Raw genomic sequence first — 24,643 nt, 5'->3', positions numbered from 1 at the left:
GACGCCGCGGTGGGAGGCGACGCGTCGCGACGAGTGCGCGCTCGAGAGGAACAGAATGACGTCAAGTTTCGTCGCGTCGAATAAATTACATTCTGATCAACGGCTGGCGCGCCTCCCTCCCTCCTCCGCTCGTCATCAATCAGTCGAACACCTTGCACTCGTCCGCGCTCGGGTCGTCCTCGCAGAACTCGTCGAACGCGGCGTCGAGCGCGCCCGCGTCCTCGCCGCCGCTCGTGCTCACGCCCGCCGCCGCGCTCGCCGCGCCGCCGTCGTATCGCGCCTCGTCGACGTCGCCCTCGGTGTCTCTGAGGTACCGCCTCAACTTTTCGCACTGCTCGAGCACGCTCCGACGCGAGCTCCCGCCCTCGGTGTCCCGACTCTCCGCGCTCTTTTCGTACGACCACACGCCGACGACGTCCTCCTCGAACGCGTCGCAAAGAGGCTTTAAATCTCCGACGGTGAGGTCGGACAAAGCGCACCCGCGGTCCTCCGCGAGCTTCACCGCGGCGCCGGAGATGTGATGCGTCTCGCGAAACGGCACGCCCTTCCTGACTAAATACTCCGCGAGGTCCGTCGCGAGCATGTCCGCGCTGAGCCCGCGCTCCATCGCCGCCGGGTCGATCTTCAGCGTCGCGAGGCAGCCGGTCGCGATCTGCAGACAGTCGGACATCGTGTCCACGGTGTCGAACAAACCTTCCCACGCCTCTTGAAAATCTTTGTTATACGTCGTCGGCGTCCCCTTCATGACGGCCATGAACCCGGTCAGCGTCCCCAACAGCCGCCCAGACTTCCCGCGCAGGAGCTCGAGCGCGTCCGGGTTCTTCTTCTGCGGCATGAGCGACGACCCGGTGCTGTACGCGTCGCTGAGCTTGACCATGCCAAACTGACCGCTGCTGTAGATGATCAGATCTTCGCTCCACCGCGAGAGATGAATCATCGTCGTGGACGCCCAGAACATCGTCTCCGCGACGTAATCGCGATCGCTCACCGCGTCCATGCTGTTCGGGCACACGCGCTCGAACCCCAAGTCCACCGCGAGCGCTCGCCGGTCCACCCCGAACGGGTTACCCGCCAGCGCGCCGCTACCGAGAGGGAGCGTGTTGACGCGAGGGAGGAGGTCCGCGATTCTCATGTCGTCGCGCTGCCACGCCGCGGCGTGCGATAACAACCAGTGGCTCCACCGCACCGTCTGCGCGGACTGCAAGTGCGTGAACCCAGGCATGACGACGTCCACCTCGCTCTCCGCGCGCTCGATCGCGACGGCGATGAGCTGCCGGAGGTATCCGCGGAGGACGAGGAGTTGAGCGCGCAACCACATTCGCGTGTCCGTCGCCACCTGAGGGTCGTTCCATACGAGCGATTGCCGGGGTGGAGTTGAAAGGCGTCAGATGGAGTTGAAAGGCGCCGAGGTGTGTCGGGATTAAAAGCGAGGGACCCTGGGCGGAGAGACACGCCGGGAAAAGTCCTTAAGGATCGGCGTTCACCACGCCGACGCGGTCGTATGGGGACCAGTGTATAGAACGTACCTGATCGTTCCGCGACCGCCCCGTGTGCAGCTTGCCCGCGACCGGGCCGATGAGCTCGCCGAGGCGTCGCTCGTTCGCGGTGTGGATGTCCTCGTCGCCGCTAACGACTTCGAACGCGTCGGCGGCCCACTCTTTCGCGACGAGGTCGAGGCCGTCGACGAGCGCGTCGCGCTCCGCGTCCGTGATGATGCCCGTCTTCGCGAGCGCTCGGGCGTAGCCCATGCTCCCGCGGACGTCCTCCTGCGCCATCCTTCGATCGAACGACAGCGACTCGTTGAACTTCTCCATGAGCGGGTCGATGTCCTCGCTGAAGCGTCCGCCCCAGAGCTTCTTCTTCTCCGCGGCCATGGCGACGACGCGGAGCGAGGAGGAGGAGGAGGAGGAGGAGGAGGAGGAGGAGGTTCTTCTCTTGAAGACGCGACGCCGTCCGAACGACGACGAAGACGAAGACGAAGACGACGAAGACGACGACGACGACGACGCGCGCGAGGGAAGGAACGAGACGCGTGAGGGGATCGCCGACGCGGCGATGCTCGCCATCGTAGAGGCTCCGGTTGCGTGCTCGCGCGAGTCTGGTGTGACGACGCGCGATCGCCGCTCCCGAGGGTTCAGGGCTTTTTACAGGCTTTTTATCACAGCGGCTGGCGGCGAGCTGAGTGTGGTCTTGCCGCTGATGATGAGGCTGAGGGCTGGTTGATCGCGGGGTGCCCAGGGTGTTTGGGTTTCAAACTTTCTCTTGACCCGCGCACTCCGGTGGAATTCGACCCCAGGGAGCCGATCAAACGATTCGCGGGCTTTGTCGAGATATTTCCACGCGCTAAAATAAAACACTGCTAAAACAGGACAAAAGTGCGGCGGCGTCGCTTCGCGCTTTATTCCATTCGCGCGCGCGTCCGCGCGTCGTGTCGGAGAGCGCGCACCGCGAGCGATCGACCCCGGCACCGCGAGCCGAGCACGATGCCGACGGCCATGAACCTCCTCAAGGATGCGAAGTTCAAGGAGCTCGTCGCGGACTCGCACTACCTCAGCGGCAGCGGCGAGACGCACGATTTCGATCATCACGAGGTGCTGCAGGAGTCCGAGGACCTCATGCGCGCGCTCTTCTTCAGCATCGTCCGCGAGACCACGGGGACGGAGTTCGACGACTCCCTCGAGGCCGTCTACGCGCTCAGCGAGCAGTTCCACAAGAGCAACGACCCGGCCGACTTCGCCGCGCTGACCACGAAGCTCGGTTCCCTCAGCGACGAGGAGACCGTCATGCTCGCGAGCGCCTTCAGCAACGTCCTCAACCTGCACAACGTGAGCGAGCACGTCGCGGCGGCGATGGAGGAGCGGCACGCGCGTCTCGACGACATCCCGCGCGGGCCCGCGAAGACGACGAACGGCGCGATCAAAGGGTTGATCGCGAACGGGGTGAGCAAGGAAACCATCTACGAGGCGCTCGCGGAGCAGGAGGTGGATCTCGTGTTCACCGCGCATCCGACGCAGGCGCTTCGACGATCGATGCTCAAAAATTTCGCGCGGATCCGCCAGTGCCTGCTCGACCTTCAAGCGCGCCGTCTCTCCGGGTACGAGCGCGCGGAGATCCTCGCGTCCATGTCCAGCGCGATCCAGGCGGCGTGGAGGACGGACGAGATCCGACGCAACCCGCCCAAGCCGCAAGACGAGATGCGCGCGGGGCTGTCCTACTTCAACGACACCCTCTTCGAGGGCCTCCCCAAATTCGTGCGTCGCATCGACACCGCGCTGATCAACCAAGGCTTACCGAGGATTCCGCTGGACAAGAGCATCATGAAGTTTTCGTCGTGGATGGGCGGCGACCGCGACGGCAACCCGAACGTGGACTCGCACTGCACGAAAGACGCGGTGTACCTCGCGCGAAGCAAAGCGGCGGATTTATACTTTGACGCTATTCAAAACTTGATCTTCTCGCTCTCCATGTGGAGGTGCTCCGAGTCGTTCAAAGCGCGCGCGGCCGCGAGGCACGCGTTCGTGCTGTCGCAGCAGGACGACGGAGCGCTGTACGCGGAGCGGAAGCGCAGGAACTACGTCGATTTCTGGCACGCGTTGCCGCTGTCCCAGCCGTATCGCGTCGTGCTCTCGGAGGTGCGAGACCGGCTGTACAACACCAAGGAGGCCATCAAGGACGTCATCGCCGGCCGCGTCGACGCGCTCAACCCGGACGACGCCAGCATCTTCACGAGCAAGGAGCAGCTCCTGGAGCCTCTCCTCGCGTGCTACAACTCCCTGATCGACGTCGGGGATAAGTCCGTCGCGGACGGGTACCTGCTCGACCTGATCCGCCAGGTCAACTGCTTCGGTCTGTCGCTCGTGCGGCTCGATATCCGCCAAGAGAGCGACCGCCACGCGGACGCGATGGACGCCATCACGAAGCACATCGGCTTGGGCTCGTACAACGAGTGGGATGAAGAGAAGAAGTGCGCGTTCCTCGTCGCCGAGCTCGAAGGGAAGCGTCCGCTCGTCCCTCGCGACCTCGAGTGCACCGCGGAGGTGCAAGAGGTCATCGACACCTTCCACATGGCCGGGCACCTCCAGAGGGTCTGCCCCGGGTCGTTGGGGACGTACGTCATCTCCATGGCGACGGTCGCGTCCGACGTCCTCGCGGTCGTCTTGCTGCAGCGCGAGTGCGGCGGGCACGAGGACCGCTTACTCCGCGTCGCGCCGCTCTTCGAGCGTCTCGACGACTTGCGCGACGGCCCGGCGCAGCTCCGCCGCTTATTCTCCGTGCCGTGGTACCACAAGCACATCGACGGGTTCCAGGAGGTGATGATCGGGTACTCCGACTCCGGTAAGGACGCCGGAAGGATGGCCGCCGCGTGGGCGCTGTACGAGGGGCAGGAGAACGCGACGCACGTCGGGAACGAGTTTGGCGTCAAGCTGACGTTGTTCCACGGGCGCGGCGGCACCGTCGGCCGCGGCGGCGGGCCGTCGCACCTCGCGATCATGTCCCAGCCCCCCGCGACGATCAACGGGCGTCTGCGCGTCACCGTGCAGGGCGAGGTGATCGAGCAGAACTTTGGCGAGCACGAGAACTGCTTCCACACGTTGGATTTGTACACGGCGGCGACGTTGGAGCACTCGCTGAAGCCGCCGACGTCGCCGCAGACGGAGTGGCGTGACGTCATGAACGTCATGTCCGAGGAGTCGTGCGAGAAGTACCGCAAGGTTGTCTTCGAGACCCCGGAGTTCATTCGGTATTTCGCGCAGGCGACGCCCGCGCAGGAGCTCGGGTCGCTGAACATCGGCAGCCGCCCGGCGAAGCGAAAGGCGAACCCCACGGTGACGGCGCTGCGCGCCATTCCGTGGATCTTCGCGTGGACGCAGTCGCGGTTCCACCTCCCCGTCTGGCTCGGCATGGCGGAGGGGTTCCAGAAGCTGAAGGACGACGGCAAGCTCCCGATGCTGCGCGCGATGTACAAGGACTGGCCGTTCTTCCGCGTGACGATGGATCTCATCGAGATGGTCTTGGCCAAGGCGGATTTCAACGTCGCCGAGTACTACGAAAAGGTGCTCGTCGAGCCCGGGTTGCACGCGTTCGGCGCGACGCTGCGCCAGCAGCTCGTGAACACGGTGAAGATCGTCCTCGAGATCACCGAGCACCCGGACCTCCTCACGCCGCAGAGCGACAGCAAAGGGCAGAGCTCGTCCACGTTCCTCGCGGAGAAGCTATCGATGCGTTCGACGTACATCACGCCTTTGAACATCATCCAGGTTGAGAATTTGAAGCGTCTTCGCGCGATCGAAAGCGGGGAGGTATCCGAGGAGTTCATGGCGAAATACGCGCCGTCGATGCCGTGGAGCAAGGAGATGCTGTCGCTGCACGGGAAGAATAACTGGTACCACGCGACCGTGAGCGACACGCTCATCATCACGATGAAGGGGATCGCCGCGGGGATGCAGAACACCGGGTGAGACGGCGGGAGTGGGGGGATGATTTTTTTCGTATAATTTTGGAGATGACGAGAGCGACGGATGACAGACAAAAGGGGTCGCGCGCGCGGAGGGGGGCGACGCCACGCCCACGCCACGCCGCCGTGGGTTGTACACTAGGTAAGTTTGTTATGTGAATGAATTCAACGACTTCGACGTCTGTCGTTCCTCCCCGGCGCCGTCAGTCTGTTTCCCGCGCCGCCGTTTTTTTTTGCCGAAACAGTCGTCGCTCGACGACGACGCGACCGCCTCAGCCACATACTGTAAGCGCTTCGATCGACCTGAAAGCTCGTGGATCTGGTGCTTCTCATCATTTGGACATCATGTACGGAAGTAGAAGGTGAGGACGCGCGTAAAACTGCAAAAAGGTTGTCCACGACGGGGATCGAACCCGCGGCCGCTTGATGTCTGACTCAGTGCGTGATTAGAAGTCAAGCGCTCTATCCTCTGAGCTACGCGGACGTGATAATTTGACCGGGACTCGGAAAGTAGAAACTATAAAGTCAAAGTCTTTCTCCGATCAAAAATGGTCTTCTCCCCTTTCAACGTGGCGGTTTCAAATCGCAGTTTCTGCCTTTCAGCGTTTGGCTGGTTTCTGAAGACGACAACGACTCTTCCTCGCGCGCCGGGCTCTCAGCTCCCTCCGCGCACCCCGTCCCCCCCACGCCGCACGCGCCACGCGATGTCCCACCCGGTCACCGCCGACGACCCCGAGGCGATACGCATCACCCCCGGGTTCCTCCGCCACGAGCTCACGAAGTGGGACCGCGGCGAGCCCACCGCGCCGAAGCAGCGCCCGTCGTACTTCTGGGCGCCGCAGGAGACGTCGCTCAAGCCGCCGCGACGCGCCGGGGCCAACCACCCGACGTTCCAGCTGACGCTGACGCGCGAGGAGATCGACGACGACTTCGCGGAGATCAACCGCGCGCTGCGCGGCGACCCCGCGCCCTCCGCGTCGAAGCCGCGGAAGCGAAGGACCAACGGCGGCGGCGCGGGAGGCGGCGGCGGCGGCGAGGGAAAAGACGCGGGCGCGGGCGCGACGTGGTGGCGGAGACACCGAACGCCCGAACTGAGGGTCGTTCTATACACTGGTTCCCATACGACCCCGTTCGCGTGGTGGACGCCGATCCTTAGGACTTTTCCCGGCGTCTCTCTGCGCCCACCACCCGCTTTCAATCCCCGTCCTCGGCGCCTTTCAACTTCAACTGACGCCTTTGAACTCCACCCCGCCATTCGCTTGTATAGAACGACCCTGAACCCGCCGCCGCCGCCGCCGACGGCGGCGGCGGCGGCGGCAAGCCCCGCGGTCGCCCGCGCAAGACGCAGAAGACGACGCCGCCGCCGGACGAGGACGAGGACGCGCCGCCGCACGTCAAGGTGACGCCCGTGCCGCGCGCGATCGCGGAGACGAGCGACGCGGAGCCGATGGAAGAGGACTGAGCGGCGTGGCGGCGGCGGCGGCGGCGGCGTTTGGTTTTTCGTTCAACGTTCAACGTGCGACGCGCGACGTCCTCCTACGCGTCGGCAACGAGCGACACCCCCCGGAGCCGCGCCGCGGCCTCTTCCGCCTCGCTACTACTCCTCGCCGGCGTATCCTGTTCTTCTTCGACGTCCTCCTTCTCCTCCTCCTCCTCCTCCTCCTCCTCCTCTTCGCTCTCCTCCTCGTCGTCGTCCGACGGCGGCATCGTCTTCTCGGCTCGGTTCGCGTTCACGCGCGGCGGCGGGATCCCGTCGTCGCTCTCGCTCTCGCTTTCGCTCCCACCGCCGCTCCCACTCCCGACCTCATCATCGTCGTCATCGTCGTCGTCGTCGTCCGGAAAGTCCCGCGGCGGCCGGACCCCCGGCCCCGCCGCGGGCCCGCCGTTCGTCAGCCACCGCGCCTGCGTCTCCAAAACCTCCTCCCCCGTCGCGCACCGCGCGTAACTCTCCAACAGCTCCCTGTTCAACGATATGAACCCGTGCCCCCACTTGAACTTGTTCATCAATAGCTCCGCGGCGTCGACGTACCCCGCGATGTAGAGCCCCGCGGCGAGCGCCTCCGCGCACGTCAGCTTGCACGCCTTGCCGTAGTTAACCGGGTTGGCCGCGACGAGCCACGGGAGGAGCCGCGGCGCCGCCGACCTCAGGGTCGTTCCATACAAAGCGAAGTCGGGGTGGAGTTCAAAGGCGTCAGTTGAAGTTGAAAGGCGTCGAGGGCGGGCATTGAAAGCGAGGGCTGGGCGGAGAGATGCGCCGGGCAAAGTCCTTAAGGATCGGCGTTCACCACGCCGACGGGGTCGTACGGGGACCAGCGTATAGAACGCACCTCAGCCGCGCGAACGGAACGTCGTCCAGACGGTTCCAGCTGCAGTCCACGACCGCGAGGCCGTCGCTGTGGACGAGGTGGTAGTCCCCCGGGCTCACGCAGTCCGTCGCGGACGGCGTCAGCGCGACCCCCGGGAAGCGCTGCTGGAGCCTGAGGGTCGTTCCATACAAGCGAATGTCGGGGTGGAGTTGAAAGGCGTCAGTTGGCGTTGAAAGGCGTCGAGGTCGGGGATTGAAAGCGTGGGGTGGGCGGAGAGAGACGACGGCAAAAGTCCTTAAGGATCGGCGTTCACCACGCGAACGTGGTCGTATGGGGACCAGTGTATAGAACGCACCTGAGCTCGCGCAGGCATCCGAGACGCGCGAGCTTTCTGCCGGAGCACCGCTTCGGATCGCACTGCCCGAGGTCCCACATCGCGAGCGGGACGGGGAACCGCGTGGAGGACGCGTCGTCGTCCCCGACGCCCTCGTCGCCCTCGTGCGCGCGCTCGCACGCCTCGGACGTGCACGAGCACAGGCGCTGGTTCGCCCACGACGGGCGCAGCGGGGCGAATCGCTTCGAGGAGCCGTGAGAGGCGGATCCTCCGTTGCCGCCGCCGCCGCGCCCTCCGCCGCCATTCCCGCCGCCCTTGCCGCCCTTGCCGCCCTTGCCGCCGCCGCCGCCCTTGCCCTTGCCGCCCATCGCGCGGCGGTCTCTGCTCCGCCCCGACGCCGGCCGGTGGGCGCGGAGGAGGTGTGCGGTTCGACGGTCGCGGTTGGTCCGTCGTAGTAGTCTGAAAGTCAGTGCGCGTGTCGGAGCCGCGTCAGTCGCGGTCGGCCGCCGTAGCCTCGAAAGCCCGACGCTCGCGCTCTCGAAAAAGCGCTTCGCGAACCGTCGAAAGCGCGTCCGATGCGCGACGCGCGGCGCACTCCGCGACGCGCCGATACCGGTACTCGCCGTCGATTTCGACAAAACACTCGTCGTCGCACGATGCACGGCGTCATGGCTCCCTCTACGCTCACCGCGCGCACGGTACGCGCTCGTTTCCGCGCGCGCGCGCTTCCGGGAAATCTACCTTCTCTATCCGTCGTCTTCCGAGCCGCCGCCAACTCGTGGAATTCCCCCGTCCGTCCGCAGGCGCTCGCGGGCAAGACGACGACGCCCAAGGCGCAAACGCGCGTCGCCGGCGTCCGCCGCTCGCTCAAGGTCCGCGCGGAAGCGAAGGACCTCACGTTCGACATGAAATCCCGCATCAAGATCCAAGCCGGGATCGACAAGCTCGCGGACGCGGTCGCCGTCACGCTCGGCCCCCGAGGTGCGTCGTCGTCGAGCGAACGAATCCGACGATCCATTCCGTCCACGCCGCCGCCGCCGCGGCGACGACCAGACCCGACGCGTCGCCCCGGAAAAGCAACTGACCGCTCCCCCGTTCGTCTCCGTCGTTTCCGCAGGCCGCAACGTCGTCCTCGCCGAGGCCGTGGGCATGCCCCAGGCGCGTCTTCGCCCCCGTCGATCGCGGACAATTGATTGCGCGCACACACAGAGGGTTTAGGGCAATTTCGTGCCGTCCGGAAGGAACCTTCTTTTCGGCGATTCGATTCCTTCGTTCCGTCCGTCCCTCGGTCCGCGCCTCGCCTCGCCTCGCCGCCCTCCGACCGCCGCCCGCTCACCTCCAACCCTCCCTCCCTCCTTCCCTTCTTCCTTCTCTCCAGGTCATCAACGACGGTGTCACGATCGCGCGCGCGATCGAGCTCCCCGATCCCGTCGAAAACGCGGGCGCGCAGCTCATCAAAGAAGTCGCCGGCCGCACCAACGACTCCGCCGGCGACGGCACGACCACCGCCTCCGTCCTCGCGCGCGAGATGATCCGACTCGGCCTCCAGTCCGTCACCGCGGGCGCGAACCCGATCTCCATAAACAAGGGCATCGACAAGACGCGCAGGTATCTCACGGAGAAGCTGGAGGAGCTCGCGAAGCCCATCAGCGGCAGCGCCGAGATCAAAGCCGTCGCGTCCATCTCCGCGGGTAACAACGACGAGATCGGCGAAATGATCGCGGACGCGATCGAAAAGGTTGGCGCGGACGGCGTGCTCTCCATCGAGAACGGCAGCGGTCTGGACACCACGGTCGAGGTCGAGGAGGGCATGGAGATTGACCGCGGATACATCTCGCCGCAATTCGTCACCAACAGCGAGCGCCTCCAGGTGGAATTCGAAGGCGCGAGGATCCTCGTGACGGATGAAAAGATCGAGCAGGTGAAGGACCTCGTCCCGATCTTAGAGGAGGTGTCCCAGAACGGCGGCGACCCGCTCCTCATCATCGCGGAGGACGTCGCCGGCGAAGCGCTCGCGACGCTCGTCGTGAACAAGCTCCGCGGCGTTCTCAACGTGGCGGCGATCAAAGCCCCCGGATTTGGCGAACGCCGCAAGTCCCTCCTCCAAGACATCGCGATCGTGACCGGGTCTACCTTCCTCGCGAAGGACCTGGGCCTCGGCGTCAAGAGCGCGACGATCGACGCGCTCGGGTACGCGCGGAAGGTGACGATCACGAACAACACGACGACGCTCATCGCGGACGCGGCGTCCCGCGACGAGATCGACATTCGCGTGGCGCAGCTCAAGCAAGAGCTCGCGGAGACGGACTCCATCTACGACACGCAGAAGCTCTCGGAACGCATCGCGAAGCTCTCCGGCGGCGTCGCCGTTATCAAGGTTGGCGCCGCGACGGAGACGGAGCTCGAGGACCGCAAGCTTCGCATCGAGGACGCGAAGAACGCGACCTTCGCCGCTATCGAGGAGGGCATCGTGCCGGGCGGCGGCGCCGCGCTCGCGCACCTCTCCGTCATGGTGAACGACTTCAAGGACACGCTCGTGGACCCGGAGGAGCGCTTGGGCGCGGAGATTGTCCAGAAGGCCCTCGTCGCGCCGTGCCGGATCATCGCCAACAACGCGGGCGTGGAGGGCGACGTCATCGTCGAGAAGGTTTTGAACTCTGACTGGGAGATGGGGTACAACGCGATGGACGGCACGTTCATCGACATGATCGAGGGCGGGGTCATCGACCCGAAGAAGGTGACGCGCAGCGGCTTGATGAACGCGTGCTCGATCGCGGGGATGGTGCTCACGACGCAGGCGGTGATCACGGAGATTCCGGAGGAGCCGATGCCGATCGGCGCGGGGCCGGCGGCTCCCGATCCGAACATGCCCGGTAACTTTTCGCTCTGAGTGAATAAAAATCGCTTCAGATCGGAACGAACCGACGGGTCGAAGGACTCAAAGTGAAAGCGACGCGCGGAGAAGAAGAGAAGACGGAGGAAAGGAGGACGACGAGAAGATGCGAACGACTCGGGGAGGCGAGAAGAATCGAGCGGAGAGGAGGAGCGACCGCACCGCGGTGATTTTAACTTAGTAGCGACGCGGAGACGCGAGAGACAAACGGCGTCGGTTGTAATGACGCGACGACGACCCCAGTTCTCTCATCAAATCGATGAATTACAATCGCGCGAACGCACACGCCCATCGCGAGTACATACTGTGTTACTTAGATCAGATCCGCCACGTTCATCGGCATCTCGTCGATCTGCGTGCTGTAGTACTGCTCGATGTCGCGTAAGATGCGAACGTCGTCCGCCTTGACAAAGTTGATCGCGACGCCCTTCCTCCCGTACCGCCCCGAGCGACCGATCCGATGGATGTAATTCTCGCGGTTGTTCGGCAAATCGTAGTTGATGACGAGCGACACCTGCTGCACGTCGATCCCGCGCGCCCAGACGTCCGTGGTTATCAGCACCCGCGTCGTCCCCCCGCGGAATTCGCCCATGATCGCGTCTCGCTCCTTCTGCGGCATGTCCCCGTGCATCGCGCTCACGGTGAAGTTATTCGCGCGCATCTTCTCCGTGAGCCAGTCCACCTTGCGCTTCGTGTTGCAGAAGATCACCGCCTGTGTGATCGTCAGAGTGTCGTACAGATCGCACAGCGTGTCGAACTTCCACTCCTCCTTCTCAACCGCGACGAAAAATTGCTTGATTCCCTCCAGCGTGAGCTCGTCGCGCTTCACGAGAATGCGGATCGGGTCCGTCATGAACTTCGTCGTCATCTCCAGCACCTCCACGGGCAACGTCGCGGACACGAGCACGACCTGCGTCTCCGGGGGCAGGTACCGATACACGTCGTAGATCTGCTCTTTGAACCCTTTGTTGAGCATCTCGTCCGCCTCGTCTAAGATGAGCGTCTTGATGTTCCGCGTCCTCAGGTTCCGCCGCTTGATCATGTCGAAGACCCTCCCCGGGGTCCCGCTGACGATGTGCACGCCGTGGTCGAGCTTCCGGATGTCCTCGCCTATGGACCTCCCGCCGATGCACGCGTGGACTTGCACGGACATGAAGTTTCCCAGCGCCAGCGCCACCTTTTCCGTCTGCGTCGCGAGCTCTCGCGTCGGGGACAGCACGAGCGCTTGCACCTCCCTCGTGGACGTGTCCAGCATCTGGCACAGCGCGAGGGAGATCATGGAGGACTTCCCGGTGCCGGACTGAGCTTGCGCGATGACGTCGCGGCCGCTGCAGATGGGCATGACCGCGCGCTGCTGGATCGCGGAGGGCTTCTCGAAGCCGTAGGAGTACAGCCCGCGGAGGAGATCTTCCCGGATGCCCATGGCGTCGAACGTGTTGACGACGTTCACGCCCTTGGACGTCTCGAACGAGATGTTCTCGTCCTTGTCGAAGTCCATCTGCGTCGACGCCATCGCGATGTCGACGCGCGTCGCTCGCTAGCTACTTCTTATTCTTCGCGGATCGATCGATCGACTTTCGTTCCGATCGGGCTGCCGCGATCGATCGACGCGCGAAGTTTTGTTTTTCCTCGCGACGATCGCCCCGGGCTCGAGTTCACCGAGATCGGGGACAGATCCGAGGGATCGCGCGGTCCGGGCGCCGGTTCGAGCGCGGCGTGGAAGTCGCGCGAGGGCTGTGTCGACGAGCGCGCGTGAGACGGCGTTCGGTCGTGCGGTCGCGTGCCTCCGTGTGCGCGCGAGCCCTGGCGGCGGGGAGGAGGAATTCCCGCCTGTTTTCGTCGAGACGGGACTGGGAGTGACCTGCGGCGATTCCATGTTCACAAGAGTTCATAGGATAGTTGAAAGGGGGAAGCGATCAAATGGTGAAACCGAGAGATGGGTGAAAAACGTTTACTCAGTCGCGACTCGCGAGCGCGAGTCGACGTTTCGAGGCGCCGCGCCGCGTCTCGGCGAGTGTTATTGTTGAATCGCGCGCCCGACGAGCCTCGACACGTCGCTCCCGCCGACCTCGCGCGCGTCATGCCCGCCCTCGCGCTCGCGACCGCGGCGCCCGCGTCCGCGTCCGCGTCCGCGTCCGCGTCCGCGTCCGCGTCCTCCTCGCGCCGACGAACGACGCGCGCGCGCCCCGCGGCTTCCGTCCGAAAATGGTGCGGGAAGATCGCGATCTCGCGCGTCGTCCGCCGCGACGCGACCGCGGCGCCGCGCGACGCGCCCAATGCGGCGGGCAATGGCAGCCTCGACGGCCTCGAACCCCTCGTGCTCACCGTCTTTAGCACGAGCCCGTACATGAAGACGACGCAGACGCGCGTCCTCGAGGCGTCCTTCCCGGGACGCGTGCGATGCGTCGAGGCCGCCCTCGACGTCGCGACCGCGCCGCTCGCGGCGGGCTCCAACGCGGTGTGCCTCTTCGTGAACGACGACGGCGGCGCGGACGTCGTGAACGCGCTCGCGGACCAGGGCGTGCGCTTCATCGCGATGCGTTGCGCGGGGTTCGATCGGATCGATCTGGACGCGTGCGCGGCTCGCGGGATCGCCGTCGCGCGCGTCCCCGCGTACTCTCCGTACGCCGTCGCCGAGCACGCCATCGCGCTCATGCTCGCGCTGAACCGGCAGCTCATAAAGTCTAACGCGCGGGTGTTACAGGGGAACTACTCCCTGAGCGGTCTCGTCGGGTTCGACATGCACGGGAAAACGGTGGGCGTCGTCGGCACCGGGAAGGTGCGTTCTGTTCTGTTCTTACAAACACCTCGGGCCTATGCCCTACACACGTTTTTCACCCATCCCTCGGTGTCAACAGTTGATCGCGTCCCCTTTCAACTGACCCATGGAATCGCCCTCTACAGATTGGCCGCTGCGTCGCCGCGCCGCTCATCGGGATGGGGTGCAAAGTCCTCGCGTACGACTTGTACCCGAGCGACGAAGCGATCGCGATGGGCGTGGAGTACGTCGACACCATCGAGGAGCTCCTCCCGCTCTGTCACATCGTGACGCTGCACTGCCCGCTGAACGAGAGCACGACGCACCTCATGGACGAGCGCCGGCTGCGGGTGCGTTCTATTATCCCTTTAGACCCGGTGTGTAGTTAACTACACATATTTTATCGGCGGTGTGTAGTTTACTACACGAAAATGCTCGGGTCTAAGGGATACACCGGTTCCCGCGCGACCGCGTTCGCGCGGTGAACGCCGATCCTCGAGGACTTTCTCTCCCGGCCCGGCGTCTCTCTCCTCCCAGGGTCCCTCGCTTTCAACGCCCGACCTCGACGCCTTTCAACTCCGCTTCTGACGCCTTTCAACTCCACCCCGATATCATCGCTCGTATGGGCAATTACCCCCAGTTGATGCGCCCCGGGTCCATGCTCGTGAACACGTCGCGCGGCGCGCTGGTGGACAGCGCCGCGCTCGCGAAGGCGTTGGACGAGCGCGTCATCGCGTGCGTCGGGATGGACGTCTACGAGAAGGAGGCTGGGGTGTTTTTTAAGGATTCGAGCGAGAAGACGGACGACGTGAGCGGGAGCAGCGTCGGCGCGGATTGGGATTTCGAGCTCGCGAGTCTCGCGTCGCGGCCGAACGTTCTCGTGACGGGGCATCAGGCGTTCTTGACCGCGGAGGCGCTCGAGAACATCGCGACGACGACGGTGGAGAACCTTTTGGAGTTCGAGAGCGGGGTCAAGCGGGGGGAGGGTGGGGCGTATCTCAACGGCGTCGGCCTCGGGCACTGATGACGACCGGTTTGATTTATTCCTCAGTAATTTGAGCAGTCTTTTGGAAGTCTTCGAGACGATTCGATTCATTCGCTCACCGCGCGATCGATGATGGCCGCGACGATCGCGGCGCGATCGCGCGCCTTGGCGCCGTGCGCGCGGCCGCGAGCAGCGCGGGAGCGTCGCTCGCGCGGGGGCGTCGCTCCCGCGGCGAGGCCGCGATTCGACCGCGCGACGCGCGTCGCGTCGTTCCCGTCGTCTGAATCTGAAGCTCGCCGCGTCAGCAGGATCGTCCGTACGCGAGCGAGCTCGAGCGACGACGCGGACGCGACGTGCGACCCCGTGGGCCGCGGCCCGTGCGGCGCCATCCCGGGCTTAAAATCCGACGAGGTCGTCCTCGTCGTCGGCGGCGCCGGGCGCGTCGGGAGGCGCCTCGTCTCCACGCTCGTCAACTGCGGCGTGCGCGTCCGCGTCATGACGCGCGACGCCGACTCGGTCGCCGCGCGCGAGCTCGCGTCCAAGTTCAGCGACGCGACGTCGTCCGCGCTCCTGGAGATCGTCGAGGGCGACGTCACGGACGACGACGACGCGAGAATCGAGCGCGCGGTCGCGGGATGCACGCGCGTCGTCGCGTGTCACGGCGCGGAGCGCATCGCGCGCGTCGCCGACCTCTTCTCGCGACCAGAGTTGACGGACAAGCGGCATCCGCGCTTCGTGAACTACCTCGGCGTGGAACGCCTCGCGAAAGCCGCGGCGAAGACCAAGTCCGTGCGAAGGTTCGTGCGCGTCACCGGCATGAGCGTCGGGTACGCGCCCATGCACCCGATCGCGGTGCTCCTGAACGTCGTCCTCTCCATGTCGATCCAGTGGCAGCTCGCGGGCGAGGTCGCGACGCGCTCCATCGTCGCCGCCGCGGGCAAGGAGTACGCCGTGGTGAGGCCCGGGAACTTGAGCGACGCGCCGCGGCCGGAGAACTCGGTCGTGATCATCGGCCACGGCGGCGCGCACGTGCGCGCGGGGAAGGTGAGCAGGGACGACGTCGCGGACTGCGTGTTCGCCGCGGCGTTCGCGGTGCGTTCTATACGCTGGTTCCCATACGACCGCGTTGGCGTGGTGAACGCCGATCCTTAAGGACTTTTGCCGGCGTCTCTCTCCGCCCAGCTCTCGCTTGCAATCCCCGGCCTCGACGCCTTTTAACTCCACCTGACCCTTTCAACTCCACCCCGACGTTCGCTCGTATGGAACGACCCTCAGCCGTCGGCGGCGAACGCCACCGTCTGCGTCGCCGGCGCGGCGACGGCGTCCGGGGGGGTGCGGAGCGAGATGTCGTGGGACCCCGCGCGCGGGATGCACTACAAGACCGTGGAGACGGACAGCGTCGTGCAGGAGGGAACGGACGTGACCGGGATGGTGCTTCAGGTGAGCGCGGACGAGGACGAGCTCGACGCGGACGTGAACCATCGGCGGTGGGTTGGGATTTTTTTGTTCGGCGTCGTCGGCGCTGCGGCGGCGGCGGCGAGAGCGCTCGCGTCGCTCGCGACGTGGTTCATGCGGCTCAGCGCTGGGGTCGCGTGACGCGCGCGCTACTTATTAACTACGCCGCGTTCGTTCGATTCGATCGCGCGTTGATTCATTCATTAATATGATTGATTGTTCATCACGTGAATACTAATGACGCGTGACTTCATTCGTTCGACGGATCGCCGCGCGTCCGCGTCTTCTCCTTTTCGTACACGTAGACGCGTACGATACGACCGCCGCGGCCCCGCGTGAGCATCGCATCGTTCTTGCATCACTTCCGGATGTTCGACAGCCTGACGTCGAACAGCAGCGTCCGGTTGAAGTCCTTCAACGTCTTGTTATCGAGGACGAAGTCCAACGTCCGCTTTCCCGCGAACGTCTGCGGCACGGGCCCGACGGTGTATCGCTCTGAGGGTTGTTCCAGCGACGGCGGGGTGGAGTTGAAAGGCGTCAGATGGAGTCGAAAGGCGTCGCGGGCGGGGATTGAAAGCGAGGGGTGGGAGGAGAGAGACGCCGGGAAAAGTCCTTAAGGATCGGCGTTCACCACGCGAACGGGGTCGTATGGGGACCAGTGCGCGAAGAGGACGCACCCGCCGCGTTCCTCGAGTACGCGAGCTTCTCCTCGAGCTCCCCCGGGATCTCGATGCGTCGGATGCCGCCCACCCTCATCTCGCGGACCGCCTCCTCGAACGCGGGTATCGCCTCCCCCGCGCCGAGCTTGAAGATGAACGGCGCGTCCGTCTCCCTCGTGGACTCGATCTTCTTCGCCTGGTACCCCTCCGTGTACCCGACCCACTCGACGACGACGACGTCGCCGTCCGCGGGGCTCGCGCCGGTGCCTTCTCTGAGCTCCGCGTATCGCACCCCGGACGGGGACTGCACGAACGCCTTGTCCCCCGGGCCGAGCGAGGAGTTGCTGTTGCTGCAGTTCTCGCAGTCGTCCGCGCCCGCGAGCACAGCGGGGGGGGTCGCGATCGCGAGGAGCGCGGCGAGCGCGACGGGGGACGACAGCGCGACCGCGCGTCGCGTGGCGACGAGCGGATTCGCGCTGGCATCCGACTCGGACGAGGACGCCCGGACGCGCGTCGCGACCGCGCGCGTCGACGACGACCTCGCGGCGACGCGGAGACGCTTCGCGGTCGTCGCGCGGAGCGTGGACGAGACGGTGCGCGACGACAGAGCGTTCATCTCGTGATCGCCTCGCAGGGACGGTGTGACGACGACCGGCGACGGGGTGGATAGAACACTCGCCGTCTGCGTGGTGTCGTCAGCGTCGGATGACGATGACGTCGGCACTCTGCTCTCGAGAGAAGATCGCCGCGCCACGACACGTCGCGCGCTCCCCCCCGCGCAATCGACCCCCCCCCCTCCCATCGCAACCATGGGAAGCGTGCTCGGCAAGATATCGGAGGAGCTCCCGAGGCACGAGGTCCTCGCGAAGACCGCGGCGTACGAGATCCGGAGGTACGCGCCGTGCGTCGTCGCGGAGACGACGTACGTCTCGAGAGATGGGATGTTCAGCGGAGACCAAGGCGGGAGCTTCATGAAGCTCGCGAAGTACATCGGCGTCATGGCGAAGCCGCAGAACGCGGAGGCGGCGCCGATCGCCATGACGTCGCCCGTTCTCATGGAGCGCGCCCCTGGAGGCGGCGGCGGGAGCGGCGGGGGCGGCGGGAGCGGCGACGGCGACCATGGGTTCAAGATGTGCTTCTTCCTCCCGGCGAGTCGGTTCCGGAAAGCCGCGGACGCGCCGACGCCGACGTCCCCGGAGGTGGCGATCAGAGACGTTCCCGCGCGGGTGATGGCGACGAAGACGTTCAGCGGGAACCTGTGCCAATCCCTCATCGCGGAGAAAGACGCGGAGCTGAGAGGGGAGCTGTCGAGGGACGGGGTGAAGCCCGCGCCGGGGGCGACGGCGTCGGCGGCGGGGTACAACCCGCCGTGGACGCCGTGGTTCCTGAAGACGAACGAGGTCATGCTCGAGGTGCAGGGGTACTGACTGATGAGATCTCTGAATGATGACGCGTCGACGTACGTCGAGAATGCGCGTCGCGAGGGGTGAAGACGTGGAGTGGATTGATTGAAGACGAGGAGGAGGAGGAGGACGACGACGACGAACAGACGCAGCCACGCTGCACTGCTTCTAATAGATAGATACCGGTACCTACTTGCTACCTAGAAGGACGTACTTCCGGAAGTACTTCCGTACGTTGTGAGCGCGCGCGAACGATAGAGGAACGAAATGTGAGCATCGCGTCGCGTCACTCTCGCTCCGGCGCCTCGAGCCCCCCGAGCACGCACCCGTCGTACTCTTCTTCGACGACGGCTTGCGCGCACGCCGCCACCGTCGTCATCAGCTCGCGCCACCGCTCGGGGCGGCCGCTCGCGAATCGAAACGCTCGTTTCAGAACCGTTTTCACCCCCTCGAGGTTGTGCGCCCTCGCTAACGCCATCGCCTGTTCGCAGAGAAGCTCCGCGGCGGCGTCGAGCGGCGGCGCGGTCGGCGGCGAGGGGAAATCAGACCCCGCCGAGGGCGTCGCGCCTTCCTCCTCCGCGACTCGCGAAACGCGCGCTCGCAACGACTCGAGAAACGCCTCGATCTCCTCGTCCGTCTCGAGCGCGACGACGACATCCTCGGCGCTCCCGACGTCGTCGCCCTCGCCCTCGCCCTCGCCGTCGTGAAGGTCGACGACGGGAAGAGGAAGCGCGGTCGTCGTCGTCGGCGGCGGCGGCGGCGCCGGCTCGAACCGTTCGACCCCGTAGCCGTCGAACCCGCGCAGCCCCCGTTGCCTCGCGTCGTGCCGCGTCGCGTGCCTCCCCCTGCCGCGCCCCCGTCCACCCTTGCGCCCGCCGCCGCGCCCTAGCCCTGTCTCTCGCGCGGCGCGCGCGCGCTGCTCCTCGCGCGCGTAGTGCGCCTCCAACTCTCGCCGCTCCTCGGGGCCGATGGCGTCCAGAAAGTCTCGGTCGATTTGCGAAAACGACGCGGGGAGGCTGTCCGCGCGGACGCCCGCGACGCTCGCGCGTCTCGCCGCCGCCCGCGTGCGCGCGCTGACCGTGGCGTCGGGCGTCGGGGCGACGGCAGCCGTCGTCGTCTTCGTCGGCGGCGGCGGCGGCGGCGAGGGCCGACGCGCGGCGCGCTTGATCCCGAGAAGGCTCCCGAAGGCGTCGAACCGCGACGCCTCCCCGCCGCCGGGCGACTCGCCGGAACACGCGTCCGCGGGCGCGGGGGCGGCTCTGAACGTCAACCGCCGCGTCGTCGTCGCGCTCGCGCTCGCGTTCGCCGCCGCCGCGCGAGGCCGCAGACGCGACGGCAGTGGCGGCGACCGACCACCCGCCTTGAGCTCCGCGCGGAGGCGCAACGGCAACGCGTCCCACGCGTCTCGGTCGACGGCGTCCTCGTCGAACCCGCCCGCCACCGCCGCCGCCGCGGACGCGGCGAAACTGCTGCGACGCAGCGGCGTCGGGATGGACCCACCCGCGTCGCCGGGGCCGGGGCCGGGGCCGGGGTCGGGTCCGTCGAGAGGCGGCGGCGCCGCGCGGCGGCGGCGGGGCGGGGAGGGGGAGTCCGCGGCGACGGTGAAGCGCATGCGCTTCGCGGAGGACGTCGACGTCTTCAGCGAGGATTTCAACGCGGGGGCGGCGGCGTCTCTTGGTCTTGGTTCGCGGTGACTCGCCGCCGCCGCCGCGACGAAGACATCGTCGATGATCTCTACGCGAAGGGCAGAAGTGCCGCCGCCGCCGCCGTGGTCCCGGTGCACGCGCGCGATGGAGACGGACGCCTTGACGTCCGCGGACGCGAGCGCGGTCGCGATCGCCGTCGCCGCGGCGGCGGCGCCGTCGAAACGTCTTCCCTCGTCGTCGACGCGCTCGCCGCGCCAGTCCACGAGCGCCTCTGACGCGCTCACCGGGGCGATCCGCGCGGGCGCGACCGTCGTCGTGAGCGCGGCGTACGCGGCCGCGGACGCGACCTTCACCGCCGCCGCCGCCGCCGCCGCCGCCGCCGCGGACGGATCGCCGACGCCGCCGACGCCGCCGCCGACGCCGATCGGGAGCGCTCTCATCTTTTCGACGACGGTGTCGAACGCGACGCGAACGACGTCCTCTCCGCTCGTCGTCCCCTTCATCGCGGCCGCGTCCGATCGCGCTTCGCCTTCGACCGTCGCCGCGATCTCTACGTCGTCGTCGTCGTCGTCGTCCTGCGTCGGGAGTATCTCGTCCGCGGCCGCCGGGAGTGTCTCGACGTCGACGTCCGCCGCCGGAGCCGGAGCCGCCGCCGCCGCCGCTCGCCCCAGCACGCTCGTCATCCGACGCTGCCCCACGTCGACGCTCCGCTCGAGCGCGTACGCCGCGCACGGCATCAGCCTCCCTTCCCTGACGCTATCCGTGATCCACGCCGGCTTCACGATCGGCGGCTGCTTCCCGTCCGCGCGTCTCAGCTTGTCCAGCTTGCTGTCCGTCAAGTTGGCGCAGACGACGTGCGTGCACGCGGCGCGGCTGTAATAATTCTATACGAGCGAACGTCGGGGTGGAGTTGAAAGGCGTCAGTTAAAGTTGAAAGGCATCGAGGGCAGGGATTGAAAGCGAGGGGTAGGCGCAGAGATGCGCCGGCAAAAGTCCTTAAGGATCGGCGTTCACCACGCCGACGCGGTCGTATGGGGACCAGTGTATAGGACGCACCGCGAACCCGCCGCCGCCGGCCAACACGACGTCCTTTATCGTCATCCACGGCGGCTCCGTGAGGCCGTTCACGTACACGCTCACGCCGTGGAACAACCCCTCGGTGAGGTCGTCCTCCTCCCCGTTGGTTCCGTCGGTTCCGTTGGTTCCGTCGGTCCCGCCGTCGCGCGCGTCCGACTGTCCTCGTCCTCGGCGCCGCCGCGCGTCGTTTTGTTCGCCGAGCTTTTCAATCTTGTACGCCATGTAATTCTGATGCCTCCCGCCGTGATGCTTGGAGTCCCTCTTCCCCCCTCCCGGGTCCTTGCCCCCGCGCGCGTCCTCGGGGCGGAAACACATCGCCTGGTGGATCGTCCGCGTCGGCGCGGACGCGATGTCGTTCGAGGACGTCGCGCGACGACGCGACGGGTCGTCGTCCGCGTCGTCGACCGAGATCTGGGCACCCACGATCGCGCCGAGGCCTCCTCCTCCTCCTCCTCCTCCTCCTCCTCCGCTCGCATCGCGTTCGGTCCTGCCCGACGGCGACGCGGTGTCGTCGCCGCCGCGCGTCATGGTCGGCTACCGCGACGCGCCGGCGCGAAGACGTTCCCCTGGCCTCGAACGCGTCGTCGTCGTCATCCTCCCTCGTCGCGCGCGCGTCTCTGCAGTAGCGGAGTCTTCTCTCAGCTGGGTTTTTTTCCTCGACTCTCGAGAAAATCTGGACGGCGCGCCGCGTGTCGCCAGCTGTACCTGTCGGCGGCGGACCTCTCTCCGCCGCGCCGCGCTCGAACGAGAACCCGCGGCGTCCTCTCGCTCGCGCGCGCACTCGGCCGCGCGCCGCGCACGCGCGAGATGTCGCCCACGTGCGCGAACCCCGCGTGCGGGACGAACGGTGCGCGCGTCCCTCGCGCCCTCGCGTCGCGCGCCCTCGCTCGCGTCGCGCGCCCTCGCTCGCGTCGCGTCGTCGCGCCCGCGCGCGTTTCCGGGCGCCGTCGGCGTCGCGCGCGCGAGAACCTAAATACAGCCCGCCACAGCCGCCGCCGCGGCGCGAGAGGGGGCGCGCTCGCTCGCGCGCGCGCGCGCGCTGCCTCGTCCTCCCTCCCTCCCTCCCTCGCCCGCTCACGCCCTCGCCCCGCGCTCTCTCCTCGCGCGCAGCGAGCCCGATGTGGAGGAAGGGGCACACGCGGCCGGGCGCGACCGAGCCCGTGACCTTGTGCAACGCCTGCGGGATCCTGTGCGCGTGTGGCGCGCGCGCGCTCGTCGTCGGCGCGCGGCGGCTCGCAGAGAGCTTCGCGCGCCTTTTTCGGTTCCGTTTTCGCCTTCGCCGGCGCGCCGTCCTCGCGAGCCTCCTTCCGCCGCCCGCGCGACGTTCACTCCGCGCTCGTTTCACATCTCACACGAACCCCCCCCCCCGCGTGCGCGTCGATCCATCCCCGCAGGTACAAGCGCGGGTGGTTCTGCGCGCACTGCGAGCACGTCTACCGCAAGCCGGACGACGACCCCGTCGACGCGCCGGCGTGGATCGGCTGCGACCACTGCGACGGGTGGGCGCACTACGACTGCGAGCTCAGGCACGCGCCCGAGGCGGTGCTCCCGCCGCCGCCGCCGCCGCCGCCCGCGATGGGCGGCGAAGAGGAGGGCGCGGAGGATGCAGCACCGGGCGGCGCGGACGTCGGCGAGAACGCCGACGCGGCGGCGGCGGCGGCGGCGGCGCCCGAAACCGAAACCGTCTCCGTCGCGGGGCTGCTGACGTGCGTTCTATACACTGGTCCCCATACGACCGCGTTCGCGTGGTGAACGCCGATCCTTAAGGACTTTTCCCGGCGCATCTCTGCGCCTACACCTCGCTTTCAATACCCGCCCTCGGCGCCTTTCAACTCCGCTTCTGACGCCTTTCAACTCCACCCCGACATTCGCTTGTATAGAACGGCCCTGACCCCGCCGCCGCCGAACCTCCCCCCCTACCGCTGCCCGCACTGCCGCGCGCACCCGGAGACGGTGACGACCGCGCCGCGTCAGAGGTCGTCGTACGCGTCCGCGACGTCCATCGCCGCGGGCGCGAGGGTGGTCAACGCGCGAATCGTGCACGCGCGGCCGTTTCTGCGCGGCGGCGACCGAAGGACGGGGCCCGGGTGCCACCCGTCGAAGCCGGGGCGCGCGGCGGCGCCGGCGGCGGCTTCCGGAGTTGCCGGCGGCGGCGGAGGCGGCGCGCGCGCGCGCGCGCCGCGCTCGAAGAAAAGGAAGAAGAAGACGCCCGCGGTGACAAAGTCGAGGAAGCGGAAGAGTAAGTCGGCGGCGGCGGCGGCGGCGGCGGCGACGCCGCCCGCCGCCCGCGCGCGTCCGCGGATTCGACGCGTTCGCCGACTTCGACTCCCCCCTCGACTCCGCCCCCGGCGGGTCGTTCACGCGCGTGGACTGGACCCCGACGCGGGCGGCGGGCGGGGCGTGGCCAGATATCGTCGGCGCGGGCGCGCGACCGACGACGACGACGACGACGACGCGGGTCTCTCGCGCCGCGGACATCGGGTCATTCCGCCCCGCGGGCGTCGCCGCCGCCGCCGCCGCGCTGTTCATCGACCACGGCGTGCCCACCCCGGAGTGCGTGGTCAAGCGAGGGTGGGCGGACGACGCGAACGCGAACGCGCGCGGAGGTCACGGGATCGTCGCTGTCGGACACGGCGGCGGCGGCGGCGGCGGCGGCGACCTTCCGCTGAACGCCGCCGCGAGGGCGTGGATGATGGCGGCGGCGGCGGCGGCGGCGGCGGCGGCGCGCGGCGACGCCGACGGGTCGCGCCTCAAAAAGCGACGCGCGTTCGACGACGCGCGCGCGCCCCCGCTCGGCGGCTTGATCCATCTGGAGACGATCCCGCGCTGCTGCGACGCCGGCGGCGAGCACTGCGGCGGCGACGGGCGCTGCAGCGGCGACGGGCGCTGCGGCGGCGGCGGGATGAGCACGCCGCCCGGACAACGCGCGTCGCTCCGTCGACCTTCGTGTTCGGCGGCGCCGACGCCGCCGCGAGGGAGCGCGCTGTTCACCGCGGCCTCCCTGGCCGGCCTCGGCGGCGTCGGCGTCGGCGCCTCCAGACCGGGACCGGGACTCGTCCCCGTCCCCGCCCCGTCGCGCCTCGCGCCTTCGCCGCGTGGTGGGGACCCGAGGCTCCATCCTCGCGCGGCCGACGCGATCTCGGACGCCGCCGACGCCGCCTCGGAGGCGGCGTCTGAGGATCTGATCGTCGAGCCGGACGCCGCGGCGATGACGTCGGACGACCGCGCGGAAGAGCTCAAAGACCTCGCGCGGTTCCTCACCGCGGCCGCGGACATGGACGACGACGCTCTCGCGCGTGACGAGTCGCGCGTGTGCGCGGCGCTCAAACACCTGTCGCTCGCGAGCAGCGTCACGAGGGAGCTCATACGGCACGCCGGCTTGCAGATCCCGGTGGCGCGGTTGGGGTGAGACTGCTTCCCATACGACCCCGTTCGCGTGGTGCGCGTCGTTCCTTAAGGACTTTTCCCGTCGTCACTCTTCACCCGCGCTTCCCTTTCAACGTTTGACCGCTAAGACGTTCGACTGACCGATCGCTTCACCCAGATCGCGCGGGGTCGCGAGCGTCCGAGACGCCGCGACCGCGCTCGCGGCGAACGCGGTGTGGAAACAGGCGATGGTGCCGAGCCCGGTGCCGAGCATGGCGGCGCTGATCGGCGACGGCGCCGCCGCCG

The 24,643-nt window shown here is 67.3% G+C and overlaps 13 protein-coding genes across 13 annotated transcripts; 7 read left to right on the top strand and 6 right to left on the bottom strand.

The window, feature by feature from the left end:
• Positions 1-139: 139 nt before the first annotated feature.
• MICPUCDRAFT_12633 (uncharacterized protein) lies at positions 140-1,874 on the bottom strand (the record flags this gene model as incomplete). The annotated part of the gene is made up of 2 exons (XM_003055219.1): positions 140-1,336; positions 1,527-1,874. 2 exons carry the CDS (start codon positions 1,872-1,874, stop codon positions 140-142), a joined length of 1,545 nt encoding a protein of 514 aa, XP_003055265.1.
• A 536-nt stretch (positions 1,875-2,410) lies between these two features.
• On the top strand, positions 2,411-5,636 carry MICPUCDRAFT_31189 (uncharacterized protein). The gene has a single exon (XM_003055740.1). It carries the CDS (start codon positions 2,484-2,486, stop codon positions 5,457-5,459), a length of 2,976 nt encoding a protein of 991 aa, XP_003055786.1. The 5' UTR covers positions 2,411-2,483; the 3' UTR covers positions 5,460-5,636.
• A 523-nt stretch (positions 5,637-6,159) lies between these two features.
• Positions 6,160-6,858, top strand: MICPUCDRAFT_50840 (uncharacterized protein; the record flags this gene model as incomplete). Its single annotated transcript, XM_003055739.1, has 1 exon — positions 6,160-6,858. The coding sequence occupies one exon, from the start codon at positions 6,160-6,162 to the stop codon at positions 6,856-6,858; it is 699 nt and encodes a 232-aa protein (XP_003055785.1).
• Positions 6,859-6,991: 133 nt separating this feature from the next.
• MICPUCDRAFT_50839 (uncharacterized protein) lies at positions 6,992-8,463 on the bottom strand (the record flags this gene model as incomplete). The annotated part of the gene is made up of 3 exons (XM_003055218.1): positions 6,992-7,598; positions 7,783-7,932; positions 8,117-8,463. The coding sequence occupies 3 exons, from the start codon at positions 8,461-8,463 to the stop codon at positions 6,992-6,994; spliced, it is 1,104 nt and encodes a 367-aa protein (XP_003055264.1).
• Positions 8,464-8,699: 236 nt separating this feature from the next.
• On the top strand, positions 8,700-10,985 carry MICPUCDRAFT_45207 (uncharacterized protein; the record flags this gene model as incomplete). Its single annotated transcript, XM_003055738.1, has 4 exons — positions 8,700-8,795; positions 8,901-9,076; positions 9,213-9,253; positions 9,474-10,985. Exons 1-4 carry the CDS (start codon positions 8,752-8,754, stop codon positions 10,983-10,985), a joined length of 1,773 nt encoding a protein of 590 aa, XP_003055784.1. The 5' UTR covers positions 8,700-8,751.
• Positions 10,986-11,162: 177 nt separating this feature from the next.
• On the bottom strand, positions 11,163-12,486 carry MICPUCDRAFT_31183 (uncharacterized protein; the record flags this gene model as incomplete). Its single annotated transcript, XM_003055217.1, has 1 exon — positions 11,163-12,486. The coding sequence occupies one exon, from the start codon at positions 12,484-12,486 to the stop codon at positions 11,302-11,304; it is 1,185 nt and encodes a 394-aa protein (XP_003055263.1). The 3' UTR covers positions 11,163-11,301.
• An 849-nt stretch (positions 12,487-13,335) lies between these two features.
• Positions 13,336-14,770, top strand: MICPUCDRAFT_31180 (uncharacterized protein; the record flags this gene model as incomplete). The annotated part of the gene is made up of 3 exons (XM_003055737.1): positions 13,336-13,767; positions 13,893-14,096; positions 14,387-14,770. 3 exons carry the CDS (start codon positions 13,336-13,338, stop codon positions 14,768-14,770), a joined length of 1,020 nt encoding a protein of 339 aa, XP_003055783.1.
• Positions 14,771-14,860: 90 nt separating this feature from the next.
• On the top strand, positions 14,861-16,411 carry MICPUCDRAFT_61839 (uncharacterized protein; the record flags this gene model as incomplete). The annotated part of the gene is made up of 2 exons (XM_003055736.1): positions 14,861-15,775; positions 16,007-16,411. The coding sequence occupies 2 exons, from the start codon at positions 14,861-14,863 to the stop codon at positions 16,325-16,327; spliced, it is 1,236 nt and encodes a 411-aa protein (XP_003055782.1). The 3' UTR covers positions 16,328-16,411.
• A 133-nt stretch (positions 16,412-16,544) lies between these two features.
• Positions 16,545-17,461, bottom strand: MICPUCDRAFT_50832 (uncharacterized protein; the record flags this gene model as incomplete). The annotated part of the gene is made up of 2 exons (XM_003055216.1): positions 16,545-16,798; positions 16,864-17,461. The coding sequence occupies 2 exons, from the start codon at positions 17,459-17,461 to the stop codon at positions 16,545-16,547; spliced, it is 852 nt and encodes a 283-aa protein (XP_003055262.1).
• A 193-nt stretch (positions 17,462-17,654) lies between these two features.
• MICPUCDRAFT_61836 (uncharacterized protein) lies at positions 17,655-18,272 on the top strand (the record flags this gene model as incomplete). The annotated part of the gene is made up of 2 exons (XM_003055735.1): positions 17,655-18,109; positions 18,194-18,272. 2 exons carry the CDS (start codon positions 17,655-17,657, stop codon positions 18,270-18,272), a joined length of 534 nt encoding a protein of 177 aa, XP_003055781.1.
• Positions 18,273-18,534: 262 nt separating this feature from the next.
• MICPUCDRAFT_50830 (BRCT like protein) lies at positions 18,535-21,499 on the bottom strand (the record flags this gene model as incomplete). Its single annotated transcript, XM_003055215.1, has 2 exons — positions 18,535-20,778; positions 20,951-21,499. 2 exons carry the CDS (start codon positions 21,497-21,499, stop codon positions 18,535-18,537), a joined length of 2,793 nt encoding a protein of 930 aa, XP_003055261.1.
• Positions 21,500-22,089: 590 nt separating this feature from the next.
• MICPUCDRAFT_50829 (uncharacterized protein) lies at positions 22,090-22,723 on the top strand (the record flags this gene model as incomplete). The annotated part of the gene is made up of 2 exons (XM_003055734.1): positions 22,090-22,160; positions 22,366-22,723. The coding sequence occupies 2 exons, from the start codon at positions 22,090-22,092 to the stop codon at positions 22,721-22,723; spliced, it is 429 nt and encodes a 142-aa protein (XP_003055780.1).
• An 824-nt stretch (positions 22,724-23,547) lies between these two features.
• MICPUCDRAFT_61835 (uncharacterized protein) lies at positions 23,548-24,337 on the bottom strand (the record flags this gene model as incomplete). The annotated part of the gene is made up of 1 exon (XM_003055214.1): positions 23,548-24,337. One exon carries the CDS (start codon positions 24,335-24,337, stop codon positions 23,579-23,581), a length of 759 nt encoding a protein of 252 aa, XP_003055260.1. The 3' UTR covers positions 23,548-23,578.
• Between the last annotated feature and the right edge of the window lie 306 nt (positions 24,338-24,643).

Source organism: Micromonas pusilla (genome assembly GCF_000151265.4).
Source record: "Micromonas pusilla CCMP1545 genomic scaffold MICPUCscaffold_1, whole genome shotgun sequence".
NCBI lineage: Eukaryota > Viridiplantae > Chlorophyta > Mamiellophyceae > Mamiellales > Mamiellaceae > Micromonas > Micromonas pusilla.
This window is presented reverse-complemented; position numbering and strand designations above follow the sequence as displayed.

Coding starts and splice junctions, on each gene's coding strand:
- MICPUCDRAFT_31189 (XM_003055740.1), top strand. CDS start 2,484: ATGCCGACGGCCATGAACCTCCTCAAGGATGCGAAGTTCAAGGAGCTC.